Source organism: Arachis hypogaea, chromosome 13, assembly GCF_003086295.3.
Source record: "Arachis hypogaea cultivar Tifrunner chromosome 13, arahy.Tifrunner.gnm2.J5K5, whole genome shotgun sequence".
NCBI lineage: Eukaryota > Viridiplantae > Streptophyta > Magnoliopsida > Fabales > Fabaceae > Arachis > Arachis hypogaea.
In genome coordinates, this window is record NC_092048.1 from 3,305,877 (window position 1) to 3,331,501 (window position 25,625).

At 30.3% G+C, this 25,625-nt stretch overlaps 3 protein-coding genes across 3 annotated transcripts; 1 reads left to right on the forward strand and 2 right to left on the reverse strand.

Annotated features, from left to right (window-relative positions):
- The first annotated feature begins 6,135 nt into the window (after nt 1–6,135).
- LOC112736488 (cytokinin riboside 5'-monophosphate phosphoribohydrolase LOG1-like) lies at nt 6,136–7,893 on the forward strand. Its single transcript, XM_025785972.2, has 4 exons — nt 6,136–6,291; nt 6,697–6,767; nt 6,911–7,054; nt 7,534–7,893. The coding sequence occupies exons 1-4, from the start codon at nt 6,234–6,236 to the stop codon at nt 7,627–7,629; spliced, it is 369 nt and encodes a 122-aa protein (XP_025641757.1). The 5' UTR covers nt 6,136–6,233; the 3' UTR covers nt 7,630–7,893.
- A 3,174-nt stretch (nt 7,894–11,067) lies between these two features.
- LOC112736491 (uncharacterized) lies at nt 11,068–13,664 on the reverse strand. The gene is made up of 7 exons (XM_072213030.1): nt 12,757–13,664; nt 12,574–12,660; nt 12,287–12,491; nt 12,059–12,182; nt 11,620–11,711; nt 11,431–11,512; nt 11,068–11,348 (listed from the first exon to the last, which is right to left on the reverse strand). The coding sequence occupies exons 1-2, from the start codon at nt 13,174–13,176 to the stop codon at nt 12,643–12,645; spliced, it is 438 nt and encodes a 145-aa protein (XP_072069131.1). The 5' UTR covers nt 13,177–13,664; the 3' UTR covers nt 11,068–11,348; nt 11,431–11,512; nt 11,620–11,711; nt 12,059–12,182; nt 12,287–12,491; nt 12,574–12,642.
- A 612-nt stretch (nt 13,665–14,276) lies between these two features.
- Nucleotides 14,277–15,306, reverse strand: LOC112736487 (uncharacterized). Its single transcript, XM_025785970.2, has 3 exons — nt 14,966–15,306; nt 14,746–14,901; nt 14,277–14,656 (listed from the first exon to the last, which is right to left on the reverse strand). The coding sequence occupies exons 1-3, from the start codon at nt 15,038–15,040 to the stop codon at nt 14,483–14,485; spliced, it is 405 nt and encodes a 134-aa protein (XP_025641755.1). The 5' UTR covers nt 15,041–15,306; the 3' UTR covers nt 14,277–14,482.
- Between the last annotated feature and the right edge of the window lie 10,319 nt (nt 15,307–25,625).

Genomic DNA, 25,625 nt, shown 5'->3' on the forward strand with positions numbered 1-25,625 from the left:
CAAAAACTTTGAATTTGATTATATCATGTGATGGTTATTAGGGGTTAAGAGGAGGGAGTTGAATCTTAACCTCATTTTTTAGAATATTATCTTTTTTTGTTTTTTTTTTTAAATTAAGAGATATTTTTATTTTTGTTTCGTATGAAATTGAGAGACACTTTATTTTTGTCTTCTGTATAACAGAAACAGAAATGAAGTAGAGAAGAAGGAGTAACACCCAGATGTATTACTTAGTGCAATGTAACTTACATGCAGTTTCCATCACAATAATAATAAAATTTTACAAACTTTTTCAACAGATTACATACACCAGTATTTTCCTTAAAATCTATCCAATCCTATCTGAAACAAATCCAGATTCTAACCTAATTTAAATTTGACTAGGACTCAACCTTAGGGGTGTCCGCGGATCGGATCGGATATGGCCGAAAATTCGATCCGATCCGCACAATTTTCATCGGATCGGATATGATATCCGCACTTTTTAGTGGCGGATCCGATCCGATCCGATCCGCACATTTGCGGATCGGATATCGGATATATCCGCATAATTAAACCTTCTCTTTTTAATCATATTTCTATGTAAAAAAATTCGATAAAAATATTTTTTTTATACTTTTAAACTTATTTATTTCTAAAATATTTTTAATCAAATTCTCTCTAAATAACAAAAATAAAATAATACAATATATGAATAATAATTACTAACTAAAACATACAAATAAGTAAATATAATACCAAACATATATATATATATTTATTTATTTTTAAATTATTATAATGCAGATCTGCGGATCCGTGGATCGGATACGCGGATGTAGAGCAGATATCCGCGATCCGATCCGCAAAGGGTGCGGATCAGATCCGATCCGATCAATTTGCAGATCGGATGCGGATATTTACCGCGGATCTGCGGATACGATCCGATCCATGGATACCCCTACTCAACCTAACTTTCAACAACAAAGTGCTAATCCAACTTGGAAAAGAATCTCCATAGGATCATGACACAAAACAGAAAGATGTACAAAAAAAATTCTGAGACATTTTATAACTTTTTCTCCTAGTTTAACTCACTGTCTTTTACTTCTCATTGATTTTTTCTTACAAACCTCACCATGTTTGCCTTTTTCAATGAGACTCAAACAGATTACATTGAGAAAAATAAATACAACATGAAAACCATGAAGGAGAAAAACTCAACCAGCTTAGGTTGCTATGAGAACCGAACCATGTGCTCTATTCTACTCTCTTACCTTCAACTCTTGACCGTTCACCTTTATTATAAAAGAGGGAAGCTAGTTCAAGATCCATACTGTCTTTTTCTCCTTCACAGAACTTGCACGTCAGTGAGGAGAGAGAAATCCGAATCTGTTGCATGAAATTACCCATTTTCTCTCATCCTTTTTTTTTAAGTTCCTTCAATCTTGACCGTGGAGCCTTACTTTGGCTCCAAGTTTTATTTCTGAACATTGATGAGCTCCTGACCATAGTTAATTTCGTTTTCTTCATTGTTGTTTGTTCTGTTCTTGGTGTTCGACAGATTTCTCCTTGGTTCCTTGGTGAAGCACAAAAGAAAAAAAAAATTTTATGATATATTCTTACCGTAGAATGACTAGCTTTTTGGTTATAGTCATTTCTTTTTACTTGGATTTAGAAACAGCTTTTTGTTCTTCAAACTATCATAGCTACTGCACTTTCTTTTTCTTTATTTCCTTCTTGTTGGAAGAAGACGTGACCAAATTGAAAGATAGAGGAGAGAGAAGAGAGGACTTTTGATTTTCATTGGAAGCTAGGTAGGATTAAAGTGAATTAAATTTGGGATTCAAGTTTTTTGAGGTATGGAAATAGGTAACTGAGACTTGAAAGATTTTCGTCTCTTTTTTTTTATTTCTTTATATTTGATTCATGGACTTGTGATTGGACTTGGCTTAATCATAATGGACCACAGTGTGTGGGCTTTAATTATTTGTTCTTTGGACCAAGATAGTTAAACCAATAATTATAATGTTTGTTCATCATATGGATTGATTTTTCAAATTCAACATTATGCAAATATATCTTTTTGCAAATAAACTGATTCTATATATAATAAATTTGTATCAACTTTTATATAATAAAAATAGATAGATAGACATTTGCTTCAAATTATAATTAAATTTGCTTCAAATCATAATTCAAAATCCAAATATGATCAAATACTAAGACCTAAACCAAAATTCGAACTCATACTAATCAAATACATAGAAAATTAAAGATTATAACCATTAACATAAACTAACTCCAAATAAACCATTAAAAAAAATTCTAAACCAAGTAGGTGGTAATAAATGCAAATTTTTTATTTAATTTTAAAATTATTTAGAATAAAATACTCTAACAATTTATACTAGAGTACCTAAAGAATACATAAAGAGTACCTAATTAACAAAATCAAATACATACTAAATTTAAATAATTACATATTATAATTTTTATAATATTATTTAATATATAACCTTAAATAAGTAAAATTCTTAATATCAAATTTTGGTTTGTTCCAAATGTCACCGTGATTTTAGGTGCACATCAACTTTTTCACATGTGGCAGAGTATGATATGCCTAGCATTCACTGAAAAAACTAAAGAAGATGGTATAAAGAAGATAACATTTCAGTCTCTGGTAATTTCCAAATGACAAATTACGAAGTCGGATGTTATCAGATCAGAAGAATTTTCTTTTAAGCCTAAAAAATGCTCAGTCTAATGTTAGTAGATCAGTTACTGATCAGTTTGACAAATAATTTTTTAATGCGTTAAAATAACTACTGAACTACACACAAGTACTTTAGCATAGAAAGATTATAAATATTAATTTTTTAGAATATATGAATGACCTCCTTTATTATCATGTATATATATAACCATTTATATACACTAGAGTACTTTAAGAGTACTTATTAAAAAGTACTTAATTAATAAAATAAAATATATATTAAATTTAAATAATTATATATTTTAACTTTTATAATATTATTTAATATGTAACCTTAAATAAATAAAATTTTTAATATCAAATTTCGACTGGTTTCAAATGTCAATGTGATTTTAGGTGTAAATCAAGTTTTTCACATGCCACATATTATGATAAAAAAGATGGCACTTCATTCTTTGAAAATTTCCAAATGACAAAATTGGCGTAGATTTATATAAGTTTTTTCAATGTAAAAAGACTGTTAAAAATAGCAATTATGTATAGTAATTACTTCATAATAAATTTAGGAAAAGTTTAGGGGCAGCAATTTTATTGAATTTTGGCTAGCATATATATAACCAGCAGAGAAAGGTGAGTCATTAGATGAAATCTCACATCAATCTCACACCATTAAATTATCATTGATAGCTATTTGATGGCTACCAATCACAAAAGTTGCTGGTCCCTAACATTGCTCATAAATTTATTATTGCTCAATAGCAGAATTATAGATAGTGATATATTTTTCTAGACTTCAAATCAAAGTTAAGCAGAAAAAGTAAGCTAAAAATTTACGTATGATTTACCACCATAGTGAAACTTGATATTTTTACCACTAACTTTAAGCAGGAAAGTAAACTCTGAATCACTATAAGAGAAACATACAGCAACTTCAATTCCTGTTAGATATACTTATTAAGTTCTGACAGTATTTACAATACCAATTGGAATAGAGGGGAGAGGAACACAATCTGCAATATTGAATTAAGCAAAGAGGAATGCTAGGAGCCAACAACTTTTGTGATTTGTAGTCATTAAATAGTCATTAATGATGGTTTTAACGGTGTGAGATTGGTGTGATTTCATCAAATGGTTCACTTTTCTTTGCTGATTACATGCTCGCCAGAATTTAACAAAGTTGCTGGCCCCTAGACTTTTCGTTAAGCAAATATTATGGGTGAGATCACAAAGCAGAAACATATTATTTGAATAAAGGACATGACAATTAATTCTGTGTTCAGCCGAAAAGAATTTTTCTATAAACATAAATAGAACTGCGTTGTCGACTAGTTCCTAGACATAAATAACAAAAGACCAAAACATACACTCAACCTACAAGTATATTACAAAAGAATCAATTTATACACAATATGGAAAATAATAAGTTACTGGGACTTCACCAATGTGAAATGCTCTTGAGCATCCATGGCAACACAAAAGATCCCCTCCATCAGAACATATACTGCAGAGGTCATCAAAAAGAATTATGATTAATCTCAAATCATTAACCAATCCAATTCTTATATTTTATAAAATACAATATTAACATATACCAGATACCATATAAATATGATGCTGAAGTCAGAGAATATTAGTTATATTTCTAATGTATATATATAATTAAAAATAAAATTATAAAATTACTTTTTGGAAAATAGAATCTTCTAGATTTCAACATGGTACATGCATGATTGGCCTCAATTAATTAACTAGCAACTAATATATAATATTTGGTGACATGATAATCATGATTGTAGGAATATTCCCCACAACATGAAAGAGTAAGCTAAGCTGAGAAGCTGAGCAAGTAGGATCATACACCTCAAATTGTGACATCTCAAGGTGATTAATTAGATGATGATGATGATGATGCAAAAAAGTGGTAGAAACAATGTTGTTAGTGTAATTAACTAATGGCTTAAAACTAAGTGAAACTATTAATTATTATTTTTGTTGTTGTTACGACAAATTTTCCCTCAAGCCTGGATTCCTTTGTGCTCCTTTTAATTTGCATTTTTTCTTGCTTATTAGTTATTAGTGTAAGTGTTAAAGAACTGACTGTAATCCTAATTAGTTGTCAACTCATAACTCTTAAATACTCTTTTAAATTTGAATTCTGGTTCTTCTTTTTTCAGTTTCCATTTTGGACCTTCCATTTTAGTTTGCAATCCATTATTATTATTGCTTTCTATCCATTTTGGACCCTCCATTTTATATATATATCGATGGCGTTTAATGTACATATTTGTATTATTCAAATTGAAGTTTTTTTTAATTAGGTTGCATTCATAATATATATGACATCTCATCCATTTAATTTAGGGTAAATTACATCATATATATACATTAGTTTTCTAAATTTTATGTTACATGATGATATTTGTTATGTATAAGTTTGAATAAAAAATTAAATTAGTGAACATAAATTTTTAGATTTATTATTTCTTAATTTTTAAATATATGAAATTTTATTGATTAAATTTTCAAAAATTTGTTTTATTGTTGGATTTCGTTAAAGAAAAAAAGGTAAATTTAACAAAACAAAATATAAATTTATTTATCTTATTCAATTATATTCTTCGGTATTACCATCACATAATAAATAGATCGGATAAAGTACTAAATTAGTCCCTTAAGTTTGGACATAATTCTGTTTTGGTCCTTAAAGTTTAAAGTGTACTATTTGAATCCAAAAAAGTTTCATTTAGATTCAATGTAATCCCACTGTGAGGTCAAAGTTAAATAATTAACAAAATGTCCTACATGACAACAGTACAAGAACAAGATCGATAATTTGGAGAATAAGTACAAATTTCAGAGGCACAAAATCAATCGTGATGTATCAATACTTTTATTTATCATTTTTTATAATTTAAATGAAATATTTTCTATAGAACTAAGGAGAATGATAAATAAATATATTGATGCATCCATAGTTGATTTTGTGCCTCTGAAGCTTGTATTTATTCTCCAGATACCTTGTTCTTGTACTGCTGTCATGTAGGACATTTAGTTAATTATTTAACTTTGACCTCACCGTGGGACTAAATTAAAACTAAATGAAATTTTTTTGAATTCAAATAGGACACTTTAAACCTTAAAGACTAAAACAGAATTACGTCCAAACGTAAAGGACCAATTTAGTACTTTACCCTAAATAAATCTATTATTTATTACAGTAATCTCATTATTAGATCCCTATCCTATCCTATCTTAATTATTTATGAGTTAATTATTAGTTAATTTTTATTACTATCTTAGTAATAAGACCAGTCGAATTCTTATATTATAAAATACAATATTAACATATACTAGATACCATATAAATACGATGCTGAAGTCAGAGAATATTTGTATAATGTAGCCTTTTATTTCTCCAACATGATAAAAAGCTCTTTCCAAATATTTCAGTAATAATTTGGGTTCACTTAGTTGATATATTTTTTTCTCCCTCAAGATTACTGGAGAGACAGTGGGGGAAGTAAAAGCAGTGGCAGGCATGCATCAAAGAAAGGCAGAGATGGCTAAGCATTCTGATGCCTTCATTGCTTTACCAGGTTGGTACCAATTAGGATGTCCAACTATCAATTCACTCGTTTGTTTAAATAAGTATCGAAAGTTAAAATTTTATTTTATATATATATAATTTATTAATTAATAATAAAGCCTTAAATAAAGTTTGTAGATATATATGTTAAAAAAAATATGACATTCAAAATTATATATTATTTATTTATTTATTTATTGGGCAAAAATTGAAATATCATCCAGTTATACTATATCATGACGTAAATAAAATAAAAGGAAAATGGGCCATGTCCCTCTTATACAGGCCCAAGTTAAGAAAAAAACTAGGGCCCAAGTTTTCTACTTTTTTGTTGTATTAAACCACCAACTTCAAAAAAAAAAAAAAACCATCAACTTCAAACTCGAATTTTATATTTGTTTTTATGTGCATGAAGGTGGCTATGGAACTCTTGAGGAGCTTCTTGAGGTCATAACATGGGCTCAGCTTGGAATCCATGACAAACCAGTAAGAACTAAATTGAAAGTTTTAAATTAAAGAATTATTGTACTTGTTTAATGTATCCCTAGCTTATTATTCTTATTTATATATTACTTGTTTTATTGAGGAAAAATATAATAATTTTTGTAACATTATTTAATTATTGCAAGGTGGGGTTGCTGAATGTAGATGGATACTACAATTCGTTATTGTCTTTCATTGACAAAGCTGTGGAAGAAGGCTTCATTAGCCCCAAAGCTCGCCACATAATCGTATCTGCCCCTTCACCAAAAGAGCTTGTCAAAAAGATGGAGGTTAGTTATATAGTAATATATAATATAAATTGTCTTCGAGCAAATTATTTGTCATAAAAACTTAAATTAATATAAAAAATATATATATAAATAATTATATTTTTAACATGTTTTTTTATAAAAGATTCTTTTTACTCTACGTATATTTTGTATAGAATTCTTTCTTTTGTTATTTATTTTATACTGAAATTTCTTTCTTTTGGAAATATATATAACACCGGCAAATTCTAAACCTTTAAATCATAAAAATTTGGATATCATTTCATAAAATTTATAAAATTACTAAATCTAAAAGTTTAAGTCGATAAAAAGAGATACACAAATAGTTATATTTTTAATATATATATATATAATTAAAATTTTTTTTTTTTTTTTGAAAAATAGAATCTTGTAGATTTCTACATAATACATGCATGATTGGCCTCAATTAACTAGTAATTAATATATAAGATTTGGTGACATAATGGTCATAATTGTAGGAATATTCCCCACAACATGAAAGAGTTGCATCTAAGTTAAGCTGGGAAGCTGAGCAAGTAGGATCATACACCTCAAATTGTGACATCTCAAGGTGACTAATTAGATGATGACGATGATGATGGTGATGATGCGAGAAGTGGGAGACAGTGTTGTTAGTGTAATTAATTAATGGCTTAAAGCTAAGTGAAACTATTAATTATTGTTGATTTGTTGTTGTTGTTATGACTAATTTCCCCTCAAGCCTGGATTCTATCCTTTAATTTGCATTTTTCCTTGGTTATTAGTGTAAGTGTTACAAAACTGACTGTAATTTTAATTAGTTGTCAACTCATAACTCTTAATACTCTGTTCAATTTGAATTCTTTTCTTTTTTTTTTTCAGTTGCTATTTTGGACCCCTCAATTTTAGTTTGCAATCCATTATCATTATTGCTATCTATCTAATTTAAAACTCAACCTAAATTATAAATACAAATGTATATGTACTACCTATTGATTTCAAGATATGGTGGTAAACAATATATATATATATATATATATATATATATATATATATATATATATATATTTTTTTTGTGGGGTTGGAATGGGGTTGGAATAATTGTGGATAAGTAGTGGAAGAAAGACAGGGTTGGAATAATTGTGGATAAGCAGTGGAAGAAGGACGTAGTGGATGTCAAGAGGGTGGGAGATCGGATCATCTCTATCAAACTTGTGGTGGAGGGAGGTGCTTTCTATGTGATTAGCGCCTATGCACCGCAAGTGGGTTCGGACGAACAACACAAGATAAGGTTTTGGGAGGATCTAGAGAGTTTGGTTCAAGGCATACCTTTGGGAGATAAGATTTTCTTAGGAGGAGATTTAAATGGCCATGTTGGGAGAGAAGTGACTGGATATGGGAGTATTCACGGAGGCCATGGTTTCGGGGTGATCAATGCCGAGGGTAAAACTATTTTGGACTCTTCCTCAACCTTTGATCTTTTCATCGCAAATACATGTTTTAAAAAGAGAGACGAATATCTTATAACCTATAAGAGTGGCATGACAAGCTCTCAAATCGACTTCTTCTTGTTGAGGAGAGTCGACCGGAAATTTTGCATTAACTGTAAAATTATCCCGGGAGAGAGTTTGACAACACAACATAGGGTGCTCATCATGGATTTTCGCGTTGAGCAAAAATTGAGGAAATGACATCATACGAAGAACCCAAGGACGAGGTGGTGGCGGATGAAAGATGAGGAACAAAGAAGCTTCCTAAGACGGGTAGGAGAAGAGGCAAAGTGGGATGGGAATGGAAGCGCGGAAGAGATGTGGAGGGAGATGGCAGAAGTTATTAGAAGAACAGCAAAAGAAAGTTTTGGTGAATCTAAAAGAATAGGACCAAGAGACAAGGAGTCCTGGTGGTGGAATGCGAGTATACAAGAAAAGATAAAGACAAAAAGGGAATGCTTTAAAGAGTGGTCTTTATGCCGCAATGCAGATAATTGGGAAAAATATAAGGCGGCTAAGAAAGAGACAAAAGTGGCTGTAAGTGAAGCAAGAACAAGAGCATATGAGGGTCTCTACCAGTCTTTGGCACGAAAGAAGGAGAAAAATGTATATATAGAATCGCAAAGAGCCGGAAAAGAAGAACGAGAGATTTGGATCAGGTTAAGTGCATAAAGGATAAGGATGGAGAGGTATTGACTCAAGAGGAGAAGATTAATGAAAGGTGGAAGAGCTACTTCTACGAGTTATTTAATGAGGGACAGAAGACTCTTCCGAGCCTTGGTCGATTATGCACAAGGGAAGAAGATCAAAACTTTGACTACTATCGAAGGATTCGAGACTTCGAGGTAAAAGAGGCTCTAAAGCAGATGAAAAATGGTAGGGCAGTAGGACCTGATAATATCCCGATTGAGGTTTGGAAGGGTCTTGGAGAAAAAGGCATCAACTGGTTAACCATGCTTTTTAATGAAATTTTAAGGTCAAAGAAGATGCCTGATGAGTGGAGAAAGAACACCTTGGTACCTATCTACAAGAATAAGGGGGATATACAAAGTTGCGGAAACTATAGAGGGATTAAGCTTATGAGTCATACTATGAAGTTATGGGAAAGGGTGATAGAACGGAGGTTGAGAAAAGAGACACAAGTAACAGAGAACCAATTTGGATTTATGCCAGGCAGATCTACCACTGAAGCGATATACCTATTAAGAAGGATGATGGAGAGGTATCGTAGTAATAAAAGGAATCTACATATGGTGATTATTGATTTGGAAAAAGCGTATGATATGGTACCAAGGGATGTCTTATGGAAGGTTTTAGAAAAGAGGAGAGTAAAGATCGCATATATTCGGGCAATTAAAGACATGTATGATGGGACCACAACTAGTGTGAAGACTCAAGGTGGTGTGACAGAGGAATTCCCTATTGGTATAGGATTACACCAGGGATCATCCTTAAGTCCATACCTTTTCACATTAGTCTTGGAAGTACTCACAGAGCACATCCAAGAGCCTGTGTCATGGTGCATGCTTTTTGCCGATGATATCGTCCTTATGGGAGAGTCAAGGGAAGACCTAAATAAGAAGTTGGAGTTATGGAAAGAAGCTCTAGAAGTGTATGGTCTGCGCATAAGCCGTAGCAAGACGAAATATATGGAATGTAAGTTCAGTCTGAGAAGGGAAAACCCCAATATAGAGGTGAAGATTGGAGAAAACATCCTGCGAAAAGTTAAAAATTTTAAGTATCTTGGGTGCATCATACAGGATAATGAAGAGATTAAACAGGATGTAAATCATAGGATCCAAGCAGGTTGGTCAAAATAGCAGAGTGCATCTGGTTTTATATGCGACAAAAAAGTACCTTTAAAACTTAAAGGTAAATTCTATCGCACCGCTATAAGACCGGCTATGCTGTATGGTACGGAGTGTTGGGCGGCTAAAGGGGAACACGAACATAAGCTGAGTGTGGCAGAGATGAAGATGTTGAGATGGATGAGTGATCATACACAATTGGATAAAATAAGGAATGAATATATAAGGGAGAGAGTTGGAGTAGCACCCATTGTGGAAAAGATGGTTGAATCGCGTCTCAAGTGGTTTGGACATGTGAGAAGAAGACCGATAGAACATCCAGTCAGGAGAGTGGATGAGATGGAAGATGGACAAAGGGCGAAAGGCAGAAGAAGACCTAAGAAGACCATCCATGAGGTGGTCAAACGAGATCTACATGTAAACGGCCTCTTTGTAGACAAGATACATGACAAAGCACAATGGCGTCGTTTGATTCATGTAACCGACCCCACTTAGTGGGACAAGGCTTTGTTGTTGTTGTTGTAGTATATATATATATATATATATATATATATATATATATATATATATATATATATATATATATATATATATATATATTAACCCTGTTTTTGGCCGAAATTAAATATATGTACTACCTATTGATTTCAATATATATATATATTGCTACCTAAATTATAAATAACAGCAAGCTCTTTTTGGCCGAATGAAAAGAGGCAATGAATACCGACAAGCCTTGTAATGTAAAGCCAAATGCATGGAGATAATAACTTAATCCAATAATAGAGTTTGAACAACAGAACTAATGGTTTCCTACGTGATGCCCAACCGGCAGGAGCTTCAAACTGGGAGGGGCTAATCTGCTCATTCATTTTTATTTTGTATTTCAAAAGGAAGTGTCAAATGTCTAGTTGAAACCAAATATATAGGACAATTACACTACATAAGAAGAAGTAACTCTTTGTCACAGCAGCTACAAACTATTCCAAAACCCCGCTTGTAACCATCCAATAGTCGCTGCCAACACAAGAAAAGCACATTCAGAAGAACAATAATTTATAAAAATAGGAAAATAAAGACGAGTCACTATCAATGCAACCTTTCCGTGAACATAGTATGCTACTTCTGTTCCATCTGGCAACACATCTGCTTCAAAGATCAACTTATGCAAGCGTAGATCCCTTTCAAAATTCACGTATAAGAGAGAAAAATACATGTTGAAACAAATAAAAATAATATTTAATTCATACACAAAAATTGCACTTTCCAACAGAACACAAATGCTTACTTCTTAGTTACTTTTCCATCACTCTTATCACGAGATGTGCTGTGCTTCATTCCATTGTTTATTGACTTTGAACCACAATGGGTTCCTGGGATCTGCAATGGTAAAAAAGTTCATGTTATATAATCATATGACTACATTGAGGCAAAGAAATTCCAATCAGTTTTGTAATACGTCTGTAGGAGTGACATGCAAATACATTTATACAAATGATACTCAAATAAATCACCAATGTATGAATGCCTGAAACCAAACTTGTCATCCGGCTAGTATACAGAAAAGAAATGCTCGGTAAATTCTGACGATGGCCTTACCTATATTACATATAACAATGACTTAAAAAAAATGCCTTGCTATCCAACAAATGTCATGCTTTTCTTTCTTGAATTGTTATAGTATTCCATGATATACTAATTATGATCATCAAGCAAACAACTAGTACCTGGATTGAACTGCAAGTGAAACATTGCAATTGCTGGTGTCGGTTGTTTGAGTGGGGAGGTTAGGAGGGCATTCCTTCGACTCCATGCATGAATTGCAGAATAGTCTCGACACAACATTGGCATCTTCAAATGTACAATGATAAAATAGTGTTACTTGTTAGCCTGACTGGAATAAGCTTGCAAGCACGTCAACAAAGTACAGGAAATCAAACAAGTGAATCTCAAACCTCTGCAGTTAAAACAAAAGGTAGATTTCTTTATGGTGAAGCCTCCTCCAATGACTTTTTGGACAACTTCCAAGGTTTCTAATGGTACATCCAAACATGCATTCATGACATCACGAAGAGTACTCCCATTCTCATGGTATATATACTCGGGGGGGCACTTGTTTAAACGACTAGCATGAAGCTTAAACAAGGTGGGCGTCACAACCTAGTTCCACAAAAAACAAAGGAACTGACGCACAATATTTTAGACCATACAGTAACATAAAGTGTATCTTCATTTTACTTGCCTCAACACCATGGCAATCTTCACAATTGCACACAATCCCATCACCATTAATCACTCCCCGAAGCCCTGCTTATCCAGCCTTGCTTGCCTGCAAATTTCTCAAATTCAGACACTCGCATTTTCAACAGCAATACTCATATCTCAAAAGAGAGCCTATGCGATAAGAAGGAAAATCAGCCAACACCTTCACACTGTGAGCATAATTCACTGCCACACCCTCAAGAATCCCTGTGGCTAGAAGCTCCTTCAGACTTGTTGGGCACCTCTTAGTACTAGCCTTGCACACAGCAACCAATGCACCATCTTCAATTTCCTGCTTGACATCACCACCAACTTCAACAGTTTCGGCATTGTTATTTACCTTATCATTCCCAACCTTTGCACCACTAACATCATCTTCCAACTTTCTCTTTAGTAGAGACCTAGTAAACCTCCTAAATGGCTTCTCCATAGAAACAACAGAACACTTCAAACTACCACCATCACCTGTAATTGAAACCGGTGTTGCCCCACCAACAACACCATCTTCCTTAGAACAACATACCTCACCACCCTCCTTCACCTCGCCTTCACAACCAACCTTCTCCGTTTCAGAATAGAACATTGTTTCTAACTTCTAAGCTTTTGTAACTTTCTCATCATACAACATCCAAATCTATAAATATTTTGTTGGTATTAACATCCAAATTTGTATTTTTTTTTTTGGGGTACTAATACGGGGCTTCAAGCCCGGAGAAGAAAAACTTAGATATAAACCATACAGGATAAGGTAGTCCATTTTTCATCATCATTCAAAATGCTATAATTTCGGGCGGGAAGGTAAGTCCCAAAACACAAAATCATTCTCTAACAGCAAGCTCTTTTTGGCCGAAAATCAAATTAAGCCTGTTCTTTTGAGAGGTGAACAATCCTGTTTTTCGTTTTTCGTTTTGATATAGTTATCTTACGGAAATAATGCACTTTATTATATAGTATATAATATTGTGAGTAAATTTGAATCCACACAGCAGCAATACATAATAACTCTGTATTGTTATATGGCACGGGATTCGGTGGTCCAGGAACCTTTGGACCACTTAGTGGTCCAGGAACCTTTGGACCACTTAGTGGTCCAAGTAGAAAACATGTTTTTGGAGTTTTTTTTATCAATTACTACGTAGTCCTTGAACTAATTTTAATTACAAATTAACCCCATATATTTTATTTAATTATAAAAATAATTTTTTATTTTATAAATTATTATTTTATCAATTATCTATTATATTTATTAACAATCAAATACAAAAATAACAACCAATTATATCCTCCATTCATCCTAATAATTTCAATTGATTAAAAAATTAACTTTGATCTCGTTACGTTCGTCCATGGCTTTAATTTCATCATGTAGTATCACGGATTTAATTAATACTAGTAGAAATACATTTTCTTCGTCCAAACTAGACCAAACTACAGGATCAATGATTTAAGTTAAGTGATAAAAATTGTTCTTATGTTAATACATTGATATTGGTGCAAGAAGATAATAAGATCCTGATCATGGTGATTGAAAAAAAATGATATAACCTCTTCATTCTAATAGATAATTGATATAATAGATAATTGATAAAATAATAATTTATAAAATAAAAAATTATTTTTATAATTAAATAAAATATATGGGGTTGATTTGTAATTAAAATTAGTTCAAGGACTACGTAGCAATTGGTAAAAAAACTCCAAAAACATGTTTTCTACTTGACCATTAAGTGGTCCAAAGGTTCCTGGACCACAGAATCATGAGCCTTGTTATATGATGATAATCCAGAACTAAAAATAATAAACTAGCTAGAGAAAATAGTTTGGATGTAATTGATCTAGGACTCTACGGTATGAAACAAATGGAAAGCTATTTCAGGAATGAATTCACACTATTGCTGTTGGTCCTTATGTAGGAGGCTTCTCCTTTGGAGTGTTCTTCTTGGGGCTTCCTCATCAAATAGGCCGAGGTGAATAAGTTCTGATCGTAGTTTCTGCACATTTAATGCAAGGTCTGCTTCTCGACCAGGAGGGTAGAGAATTTCATCTTTCCCTTTCTCAGAAATCTCATCAAGATTAGGTTACATGTTAGGGCTAATCAATTAACAGCACCGTAATCAAATTGAAAGAAAAACTATTCATCGTATAAGCTTACCTTATTTGGTTCAAAGAGTCCTCGTTGTTGTTTCTGCGCTGGTTTTCGACGACGGCGAAAGTAGCTGATGGCGGGCCCCTTTCTTTCTGCTCTCTCATAAAGTAGGCGTATCTCCTCTTTCTCTTTCTCAGAAATCTCAGACTCCACCGTTGCCATCTTCAATTCACACACCACCATAATCGAATTGAAACAAAAAAAATTATTCATCGTAGAAGCTTACCTTATTAATCATGTGGGAGTCCGGGTCGTCATCAGTATTCACGAGAGGCAGCGCCTTGTCTTCCTCCGATGCCATTTTGATGAGAGTAAAGCTAGGTTTCTTTTTTTTTTTTTTTTTTAATTATAGTAGAGCTAGGTTAACAATGGATTTTTGGGCTCGTATCCTATCAACGTCTTTCTACTCTTTATTACTCTCTTATAGTTATACTGGAGGCTCGAAAAAACTTAGTCTCCGACAGCGAGCCGTCCACAAGGCGCCACCACCGCTCAGAATTCTGGTTCCCACGCCGGTGCAGCAATGAAGAAGATGCTTCAGAACGTGTAAAATTCAGCCGTTTCTCTAGTGCAACTGAGTGGGTACCGGGTCGTTTTGAGGACAGGGCTCTTTGTTTTGGCCTGGGCTGGTCCGATGACCCAGATCTCTGTCCAAAAAAAAAAAATTTTCAGAAGATGTAATTTTTATCTTTAAAAAGATATTTTCTATAATATAAAAAAATATTTCACAAATAAGATTATTTAAAATTGCTCAACCAGCCTAAAACATGAAACCATATATAGTAGTTAGAACTCTAATAAAATCGGTAAAATTATTGATTTATTGGTTCATTATTTCAATTGATGAATCACTAATTAAACTTATTGATTTGATTTTATCGTAAATAAAAAATATAAAATAATAAAAAAAATTTTGAATAATCAAATCTCAACAAATTATAATTCAATTATTATTAAATAATTATATAAAATTTTATTTTTTCATAATACAAATTTTTTAATTTTATGTTTATATTAAAGTAATTATTTTTAATTTTAATAACTAACTAATTAGTTTATATTATCATATTATTATATACTATATTTATTTATTAAAAAAAATAATATTAATAAATATCATATAATCATAAAAAGAATAATTATATTTTACTTGATAAAAATATTTGATATTTTTTAATTAAGTGGATTTTAATTTAGACAAAAAACTAACTCAAAATATGAGAATTGTCTCACATTTATAAAAATTATCAAATTTTTACTTTTATACAAAATAAAACTTAATAATTTTAATTTATATTTTTAGAATATATATTAATTAGATTCTTTAAGCCATATATTAATCGAAAAATCTCCTAAATTGTTAATTTCTTTCTTAAGGTTTAAAAAAAAAGGTTAAATATCTCTTGCTAAACCATCACATATGTTCTTACGAACTTTGACAATAAATCCCCTCACAAACAATGTTAGAAAGCAGCAAGCCAGCAATAATACTGAACTACATATATAGCTCATTATATATGTTTGTTTCAATATCTACGTATTAATTATTACGAGAAATATGATTAACTTAGTTTGAAAAATGTGTGTACACTATGTTGTTTCCATTTCTAATATTTGAACACGAGATACAATAAAAATGAAACAAACTTACGTATCACTTGATCAACTTAATTAATACTGGTTTCGCTTTGCAACAGGTTTCTTCAAACATATTCCACAAAATGGGAAAAATCTCTTTTTTTGAAAAATAGAATCTTGTAGATTTCTACATAATACATGCATGATTGGCCTCAATTAACTAGCAATATAATTAAAGAAAAGTATAGGGTACCAACATATTATCTGTCAACTTCTGCCAACTCTTATTTATAATTGTGTTTCATGGAAATGTGTTCGTGGATGTGTCTAATAATTAATATATTTTAAATACATATATAAAGAGACACATTTAGAAAATATATCTATAAAGACACTTCTATTAAACACAGTTATAAAAAAGATATTTTTATTAGACACATCCACGAACACACTTCCATGAAACACAATTATAAATAAGAATTGGCAGAAGTTGGTAGATATGCTGTTGGTAACGTAGCGGAACCGTATAATTAATATATAAGATTTGGTGACATGATGATCATAATTGTAGGAATATTCCCCACAACATGAAAGAGTTGCATCTAAGTTAAGCTGGGAAGCTGAGCAAGTAGGATCATACACCTCAAATTGTGAAATCTCAAGGTGATTAATTAGATGACGATGATGATGCAAGAAGTGGTAGACAGTGTTGTTAGTGTAATTAATTAATGGCTTAAAGCTAAGTGAAACTATTAATTGTTGTTGTTGTTGTTATGACAAATTTTCCCTCAAGCCTGGATTCTATCCTTTAATTTGTATTTTTTTTGTTTGGTTATTAGTGTAAGTGTTACAAAACTGACTGTAATCTTAATTAGTTGTCAACTCATAACTCTTAATACTCTGTTCAATTTGAATTCTGTTTTTTTTTTTTTTTTTTTTCAGTTTCTATTTTGGACCCCTCAATTTTAGTTTGCAATCCATTATTATTATTGCTATCTATCCATTTTAAAACTCAACCTAAATGATAAATACAAATGTTTATGTACTACCTATTGATTTCAAGGGGCTATGATAGTAAACAATATATACGAGTTTTGCTACCATGTAGATTTCAAATTTCATGTACAGGTGTAGAGGTCTAACAATGTACATGCGATACGAATTTTGAAAAGTATGTGTGTTACAATGGCAAAATAAGATTGATGAAGAAATGGAGAAAGAAAAACACAAACTTTTTTTTCTTTTTTCATTTTTCATTATAAAAATCAATACAACCACTTCTTTTTTCATCCCACTATCCCAGTGAGATTATAACAAAAGGTAACAAAGTTTCATCACCTTTGAAAACACCAAAATCTTCACATAAAAAGCTATGGTTTATCAAAATTCAGAAGACCCATAGTTTTTTCCTTCTTCAAAACTTTCTTCATGATTACTGAGTGGAAGTCTCCTTCTCTTGGTTATGGTTGCAGAAGCTACCACAGAGCTTCCTGTGATGGCAACTAGCCATGATAGGAGAGGTGAAGGACTAGGAAAATGTACAAGCTTGTATCTTATAGTTTTTTCAAAAACTTTGAATTTGATTATATCATGTGATGGTTATTAGGGACTAAGAGGAGGGAGTTAAATCTTAGCCTCCTTTTTTAGAATATTATCTTTTTTTGTTTTTTTTTTAAAATTAAGAGATATTTTTATTTTTGTCTCGTATGAAGTTGAGAGACACTTTATTTTTGTCTCCTGTATAACAGAAACAGAAATGAAGTAGAGAAGAAGGAGTAACACCCAGATGTATTACTTAGTGCAATGTAACTTACATCCAGTTTCCATCACAATAATAATAAAATTTTACTAACTTTTTCAACAGATTACATACACCAATATTTTTCCTAAAATCTATCCAATCCTATCTGAAACAAATCCAAATTCTAACCCAATTTAAATTTGACTAGGACTCAACCAGTCAACCTAACTTTCAACAACAAAGTGCTAATCCAACTTGGAAAAGAATCTCCACAGGATCATGACACAAAACAGAAAGATGTACAAAAAAAATTTGAGACATTTTATAACTTTTTCTCCTATTTTAACTCACTGTCTTTTACTTCTTATTGGTTTTTTCTTACAAACTTCACCATGTTTGCCTTTTTCAATGAGACTCAAACAGATTAAATTGAGAAAAATAAATACAACATGAAAACCATGAAGGAGAAAAACTCAACCAGCTTAGGTTGCTATGAGAACCGAACCATGTGCTCTATTCTACTCTCTTACCTTCAACTATTGGCCATTCACCTTTATTATAAAAGAGGGAAGCTAGTTCAAGATCCATACTGTCTTTTTCTCCTTCACAGAACTTGCAACGGCTTCGTGAGAAATCTGAATCTATTACATGAACTTACCAATTTTCTCTCATTCTTTACCTTGCTTTGGTTCCAAGTTTTATTTCTGAACGTTGATGAACTCCTGACCATAGTTAACTTCGTTTTCTTCATTGTTGTTTGTTCTGTTCTTGGTGCTCGGCAGATTTCTCCTTGGTTCCTTGGTGAAGCACAAAAGAAAAAGAAACTTTATGATATATTCTGACCGTAGAATGACTAGCTTCTTGGTTATAGTCATTTATTCTTACTTGGATTTAGAAACAAGTTTTTTGTTCTTCAAATTATCATAGCTACTGCACTTTCTTTTTCTTTATTTCCTTCTTGTTGGAAGAAGACGTGACCAAATTGAAAGATAGAGAAGAGAGAAGAGAGGACTTTTGATTTTCATTGGAAGTTAGGTAGGATTAAAGTGAATTAAATTTGGGATTCAAGTTTTTTGAGGTATGGAAATAGGTAACTGTACGAGACTTGAAAGATTTTGGGCTCTTTCTTTATTTCTTTATATTTGATTCATGGACTTGTGACTGGACTTGGCTTAATCACGATGGACCACAGTGTGTAGACTTTAATTATTTGTTCTTTGGACCAAAATGGTTAATCCAACAATTATAATGTTTGTTCATCGTATGGATTGATTTTTCAAATTCAACATTATGCAAATATATCTTCCTGCAAATAAACTTATTCTATATATAATAAATTTGTATCAACTTTTATATAATAAAAATAGATAAATAGACATTTGCTTCAAATTATAATTAAATTTGCTTCAAATCATAATTCAAAATTCAAATATGATCAAATACTAAGACCTAAACCAAAATTCAAACTCATAGTAATCAAAATACATAAAAAATTAAAGATTATAACCATTCAAATAAACTAACTCCAAATAAACCATTAAAAAAAATTCTAAACCAAGTAGGTGGTAATAAATACAAATTTTCGACTTAATTTTAAAATTATTTAAAATAAAATACTCTAACAATTTATATACACTAGAGTACCTAAATAATACATAAAGAGTACCTAATTAACAAAATCAAATACATATTAAATTTAAATAATTATATATTATAATTCTTATAATATTATTTAATATATAATCTTAAATAAGTAAAATTCTTAATATCAAATTTTGGTTTGTTGCAAATGTCACCGTGATTTTAGGTGCACATCAACTTTTTCACATGGGGCAGAGTATGATATGCCTAGCATTCACTGAGAAAACTAAAGAAGATGGCATAAAGAAGATGGCATTTTAGTCTCTGGTAATTTCCAAATGACAAATTACGAAGTCGGATGTTGTCAGAAGAATTTTCTTTTAAGCCTAAAAAATGATCAGTCTAATGTTAGTAGATCAGTTACTGATCAGTTTGACAAATAATTTTTTAATGTGTTAAAATAACTACTGAACTACCACACAAGTACTTTAGCATAGAAAGATTATAAATATTAATTTTTTAAAATATATGAATGACCTCCTTTATTATCATGCATATATATAACCATTTATATATACTAGAGTACTTCAAGAGTACTTATTAAAAAGTACTTAATTAATAAAATAAAATATATATTAAATTTAAATAATTATATATTCTAACTTTTATAATATTATTTAATATGTAACTTTAAATAAATAAAATTTTTAATATCAAATTTCGACTGGTTTCAAATGTCAATGTGATTTTAGGTGCAAATTAACTTTTTCACATGTCACATACTATGATAAAAAAGATGGCACTTCATACTTTGAAAATTTCCAAATGACAAAATTGGCGTAGATTTATATAAGTTTTTCCAATGTAAAAAGATTGTTAAAAATAGCAATTATATATGGTAATTACTTCATAATAAATTTAGTAAAAATCTAGGGAGTTAGCAATTTTATTAAATTTTGGTCAGCATGTATGTAATCAACAGAGAAAGGTGAATATTAGATGAAATCTCACATCAATCTCACACCATTAAATCATTATTGATGGCTATTTGATAGCTACCAATCACAAAAGTTGCTGATCCCTCGCATTGCTCATAAATTTATTATTGCTCCATAGCAGAATTATAGATGTGATATATTTTTCTAGACTTCAAATCAAAGTTAAGCAGAAAAAATAAGCTAAAAATTTACGTATGATTTACCACCATAGTGAAGCTTGAAATTTTTACCACTAACTTTAAGCAGGAAAGTAAACTCTGAATCACTATAAAAAACATACAGCAACTTCAATTCCTGTTCGATATACTTATTAAGTTCTGACAGTATTTACAATACTGAGTACCAGTTGGAATAGAGGGGAGAGGAACACAATCTGCAATATCGAATTAAGCAAAGAGGAATGCTAGAGGGCCAGCAACTTTTGTGATTTGTAGTTATCAAATAGCCATTAATGATAGTTTTAATGGTGTGAGATTGGTGTGATTTCATCAAATGGTTCATTTTTTTTTGCTGGTTACATGCTCGCCAGAATTTAACAAAGTTACTGGCCCCTAGACTTTTCCTTAAGCAAATATTAAGGGTGAGATCACATATTATTTGAATAAAGCACATGACAATTAATTCTGTGTTCAGCCGGAAAAAATTCTTCTATAAACATAAATAAAACTGCGTTGTCGACTAGTTCCTAGACATAAATAACAAAAGACCAAAACATGCACTCAACCTACAAGTATATTACAAAAAAATCAATTTATACACAATATGGAAAATAATAAGTTACTGGGACTTCACCAATGTGAAATGCTCTTGAGCATCCATGGCAACACAAAAGATCCCCTCCATCAGAACATATACTGCAGAGGTCATCATTATCATAGGTCATCAAAAAGAATTATGATTAACCTCAGATCATTAACCAATCCAATTCTTATATTTTATAAAATACAATATTAACATATACCAGATACCATATAAATATGATGCTGAAGTCAGAGAATATTAGTTATATTTCTAATGTATATATATATAATTAAAAAATAAAATTATAAAATCACTTTTTGGAAAATATAGAATCTTCTAGATTTCAACATGGTACATGCATGATTGGCCTCAATTAATTAACTAGCAACTAATATATAAGATTTGGTGACATGATGATCATGATTGTAGGAATATTCCCCACAACATGAAAGAGTAAGCTAAGCTGAGAAGCTGATTAATTAGATGATGATGATGATGCAAAAAAGTGGTAGAAACAATGTTGTTAGTGTAATTAACTAATGGCTTAAAACTAAGTGAAACTATTAATCATTATTTTTGTTGTTGTTACGACAAATTTTCCCTCAAGCCTGGATTCCTTTGTGCTCCTTTTAATTTGCATTTTTTCTTGCTTATTAGTTATTAGTGTAAGTGTTAAAGAACTGAGTGTAATCCTAATTAGTTGTCAACTTATAACTCTTAATACCCTTTTAAATTTGAATTCTGGTTCTTCTTTTTTCAGTTTCCATTTTGGACCCTCCATTTTAGTTTGCAATCCATTATTATTATTGCTTTCTATCCATTTTGGACCCTCCATTTTATATATCGGTGGCGTTTAATGTACATATTTTTATTATTCAAATTGAAGTTTTTTTAATTAGGTAAAAGTACACTATTTTTGGAAAAGATGGAATTGGTATTCATTCATTTAAGAACAAAAATTCGACATTGTCGTCCCATGAATATTGAGGTGGACCAACCGACCAAGTTGGTTAACAAACTCTGAGTGGCATATACTCGTAGAATAAAAAACAATATAATAATTAAGAATTAAGATAGTTAATTAATAAAAAATATTATATGCATATAAAAAATTTGTCATTAAATTTATTATTATATATTTATTTATAAATATATATATAATTTAATTTATTTTTAATATATATTTTATATTAATATTTTATTTTGATATACATATAATATAATTATAATTAAATTAATAATATAAATAAATGCAATGAAAGATTTATTGATTGGCACGTGGTAGAAAGAAGACTATGGCAAGAAAGAATAAAGGATTATTCAAAGTCCTACTAATAAATTAAAGAAAAATTTTTTGGTGTCTATAATTTATGTGTTTAAATTATTTTAAAGTACATATTAAAAAATAAGATTTATTTTTTTTTTGAATTTTACGTATAAAATTTAAGCATTATACAAAGCATCTAAATTAAAAAGATCAAAAACTAAGTTGAGTTGATTTAGTGATTAATTTACTAATTCGCTTAAGATTTAGTGTGGATGATTCGAATCTCGTCTTTTACATGTAATAATTTATTGGCCAATAACAAATCCTTAAATAAAGATTTAATCTATCACGAATTAGTTTTTAATTTATCAAATTAGAAGATATCATAAAAATAAACCTAAATAAAAGAGCAAAAAAGTTGCCTTATGTGGTTTCCACCTCACCCTTCTCCCCTCTTGCGTGGTCAAATCATACCCAACTCCATGTTATGAGTAGGACTTGAGAAATGTTTTTTTCTTTTCCCTTCCTTTTAAGTAAGACTAAGTAGAAAAAAATAACTAATAAAAAAAATTAAGTTTAATTAATATTAATCAATTTTTAAGAGAATGTATGATTTAAAATTAAGATAATTTTAAGAAATTAACTAAAAAAAAAGTTAATTCTCTAATTCAATTCTTTAAATAAATATGATGATATGACATGAAAATGTATCAAATAATCCAAGATTAAGCTCAAGTTAAGAGAAATACTAATAGATGTCATAAATACTTTATACTATATTTGGATTTGAAGACTCAAAAGTCAAAACCTTGCACAAGTAGTGTTATTAATAGGAGATTAATGTATGTATACCGACATTGACTTGTTTAAAAATTAAAATGTTTAATTAATTAGGAGAACTTCACGACCATAGGCGGCTTTGCACGTGTCAAGCATCCTTTGCTATAGTAAAATTATTAATGGATAAACCTAAAAAGTAATAAAAATTAACTGATACATGTGTTATAAAATATTTTACATTAACATTATAAACTTCACAACCATTCATTCCATGTATTTTCACGTAATTAACACGGTCAATTAAAGTAATCGATACTCTTCCGTTACCCCAAAATAAATAAATAAAAACCATAGAAGTTTCATCTTAATTATTGCTTAATCAAAACAGCGTAAATCTATATATTTTTTCCCTAAGCTCATTATTCCTCCATGTATATGGTTTAATTTGTACATGTATTGATTATATAAAATATTTTATATAATTATTTAATTATATTTATTTTTTAAATGATTATTTCTATAACCAATATTAAAAATAATTATTTTTATTGATATAATGTTATATATAATTAAATGCATCCTTAAAAATTTGGATCATGGCTTAGTTTTATCTAGCACATGTTATCGGTGTTATAGAATGATTCTGAATCTATTTTTCATTGTCTTTGGGAATGTCCTAGTGCCAAGGAGGTCTGGAACCTTTTAAGCTTGTATTCAGATAATTCAGATTTATGTGATTGGCTCTACAAAGGTGCAAGGAGTAGAGATGTTTTTTTTTTTTTTCGACCATCAAGTGGATTTGGAGAAGCAGGAATCATTACTTATTTATATATAGATGACTCTTGGAGTGCTAATAAAGTGGTGAGTTTGATTCGTAGTTCAGTAAGGGAGTTTCACACTATTTTTGCTATGTATCAATCTTTATCTTCTCCTTCGCTTTGTTTGCATTGGGTTCCACCTCCAGTTCATTCTATTAAATTGAATTGTGATGCTAGTTATTTTGCTCCTTTTAGCTATACTGATTTTGGTTATATCATTCGCAATTCTAATAGATGTTGGTTGAAAAGTTGCACTGACGAAGTGTGCAGTTATATTAATTTTTTCTTTCTTTTCTGTTTAGTCACAAAAAAAATGCACCCATTAAAATTAAATTTTTATTCTATCAGTCTTTATAATTTTGTTAAAATTTTTAATTATTAAGATTTTATAGTTTAAAAATTTATAATTTAATTTTTATATTAGATAAAAGTTTATTTGTTATTATTTTCAAAAAATACAATAATTTAAAATATTTAATAATTTATCTTACATCAAACACACAAATAATAAATATTTTAACAAGAAAAGTTAGAATTTAGAACGAATATATAATTGCAAATTTTTATCCAATACAAAGATTTAATTATAAATTTTTAATAAGATTTAATTAAAAATTTAATAAAATTATAAAAAAATTTACAGAATAATTAAACCTATCAGCCTATAAATATCTAAAAAATCTCATGTTCAATCTCAATCAATCTTCATCGGCAAACTTCAATGGCAACTCACCAGAAAAAGAGAAAAAAAAAAAAAATGGAAATGCAAACCTAAGAATTGAAAAATTAAAAAACCTATTAATTTGATACAAATATAGAGCATGGCATGTTCCCATTATTATTTGAAAACCTTTGTTTGTAGCCAAAGTTACCAAATATTCATTTGAATTCTCTCATGTCAGTCATGTGTAAGAGAACCAACCAAAACCATGAGATTGTTGCGTCGAACCCGCCTAAGTTCGGCAATGAACCATTATCAAATAAATTAAATTAAAGTTTTTTCTCTTCTAAGTTTCAATTTACGTATCCTCTTATTCATACACATAAAAAGTCAATCATATATTATAATAATGTTTCTTTGGTCTATCTAGTTTCTTTTAGGTCTCACCCGTTGATTGTGCTTGAATCTATATATATAAGAAGGGTCTAGCTTTATTAGGTCTCCAATTGCATATTTTGCTGAAGAAGAAAAGAAAAAAAGTGTTTGTTTACATATATATCTTTGTATTCAAGCCATTGATTTGATTAAATGTACGTATACATACATACATGCATGCCTTTCATTCTAACACCCCATGTTCTTTCTCATGTTTCTTTGCGCCTTAAATTTTGTTTTCATATTTATATATCTTATATATTCCATGCTTGTTTACGTATAGTTC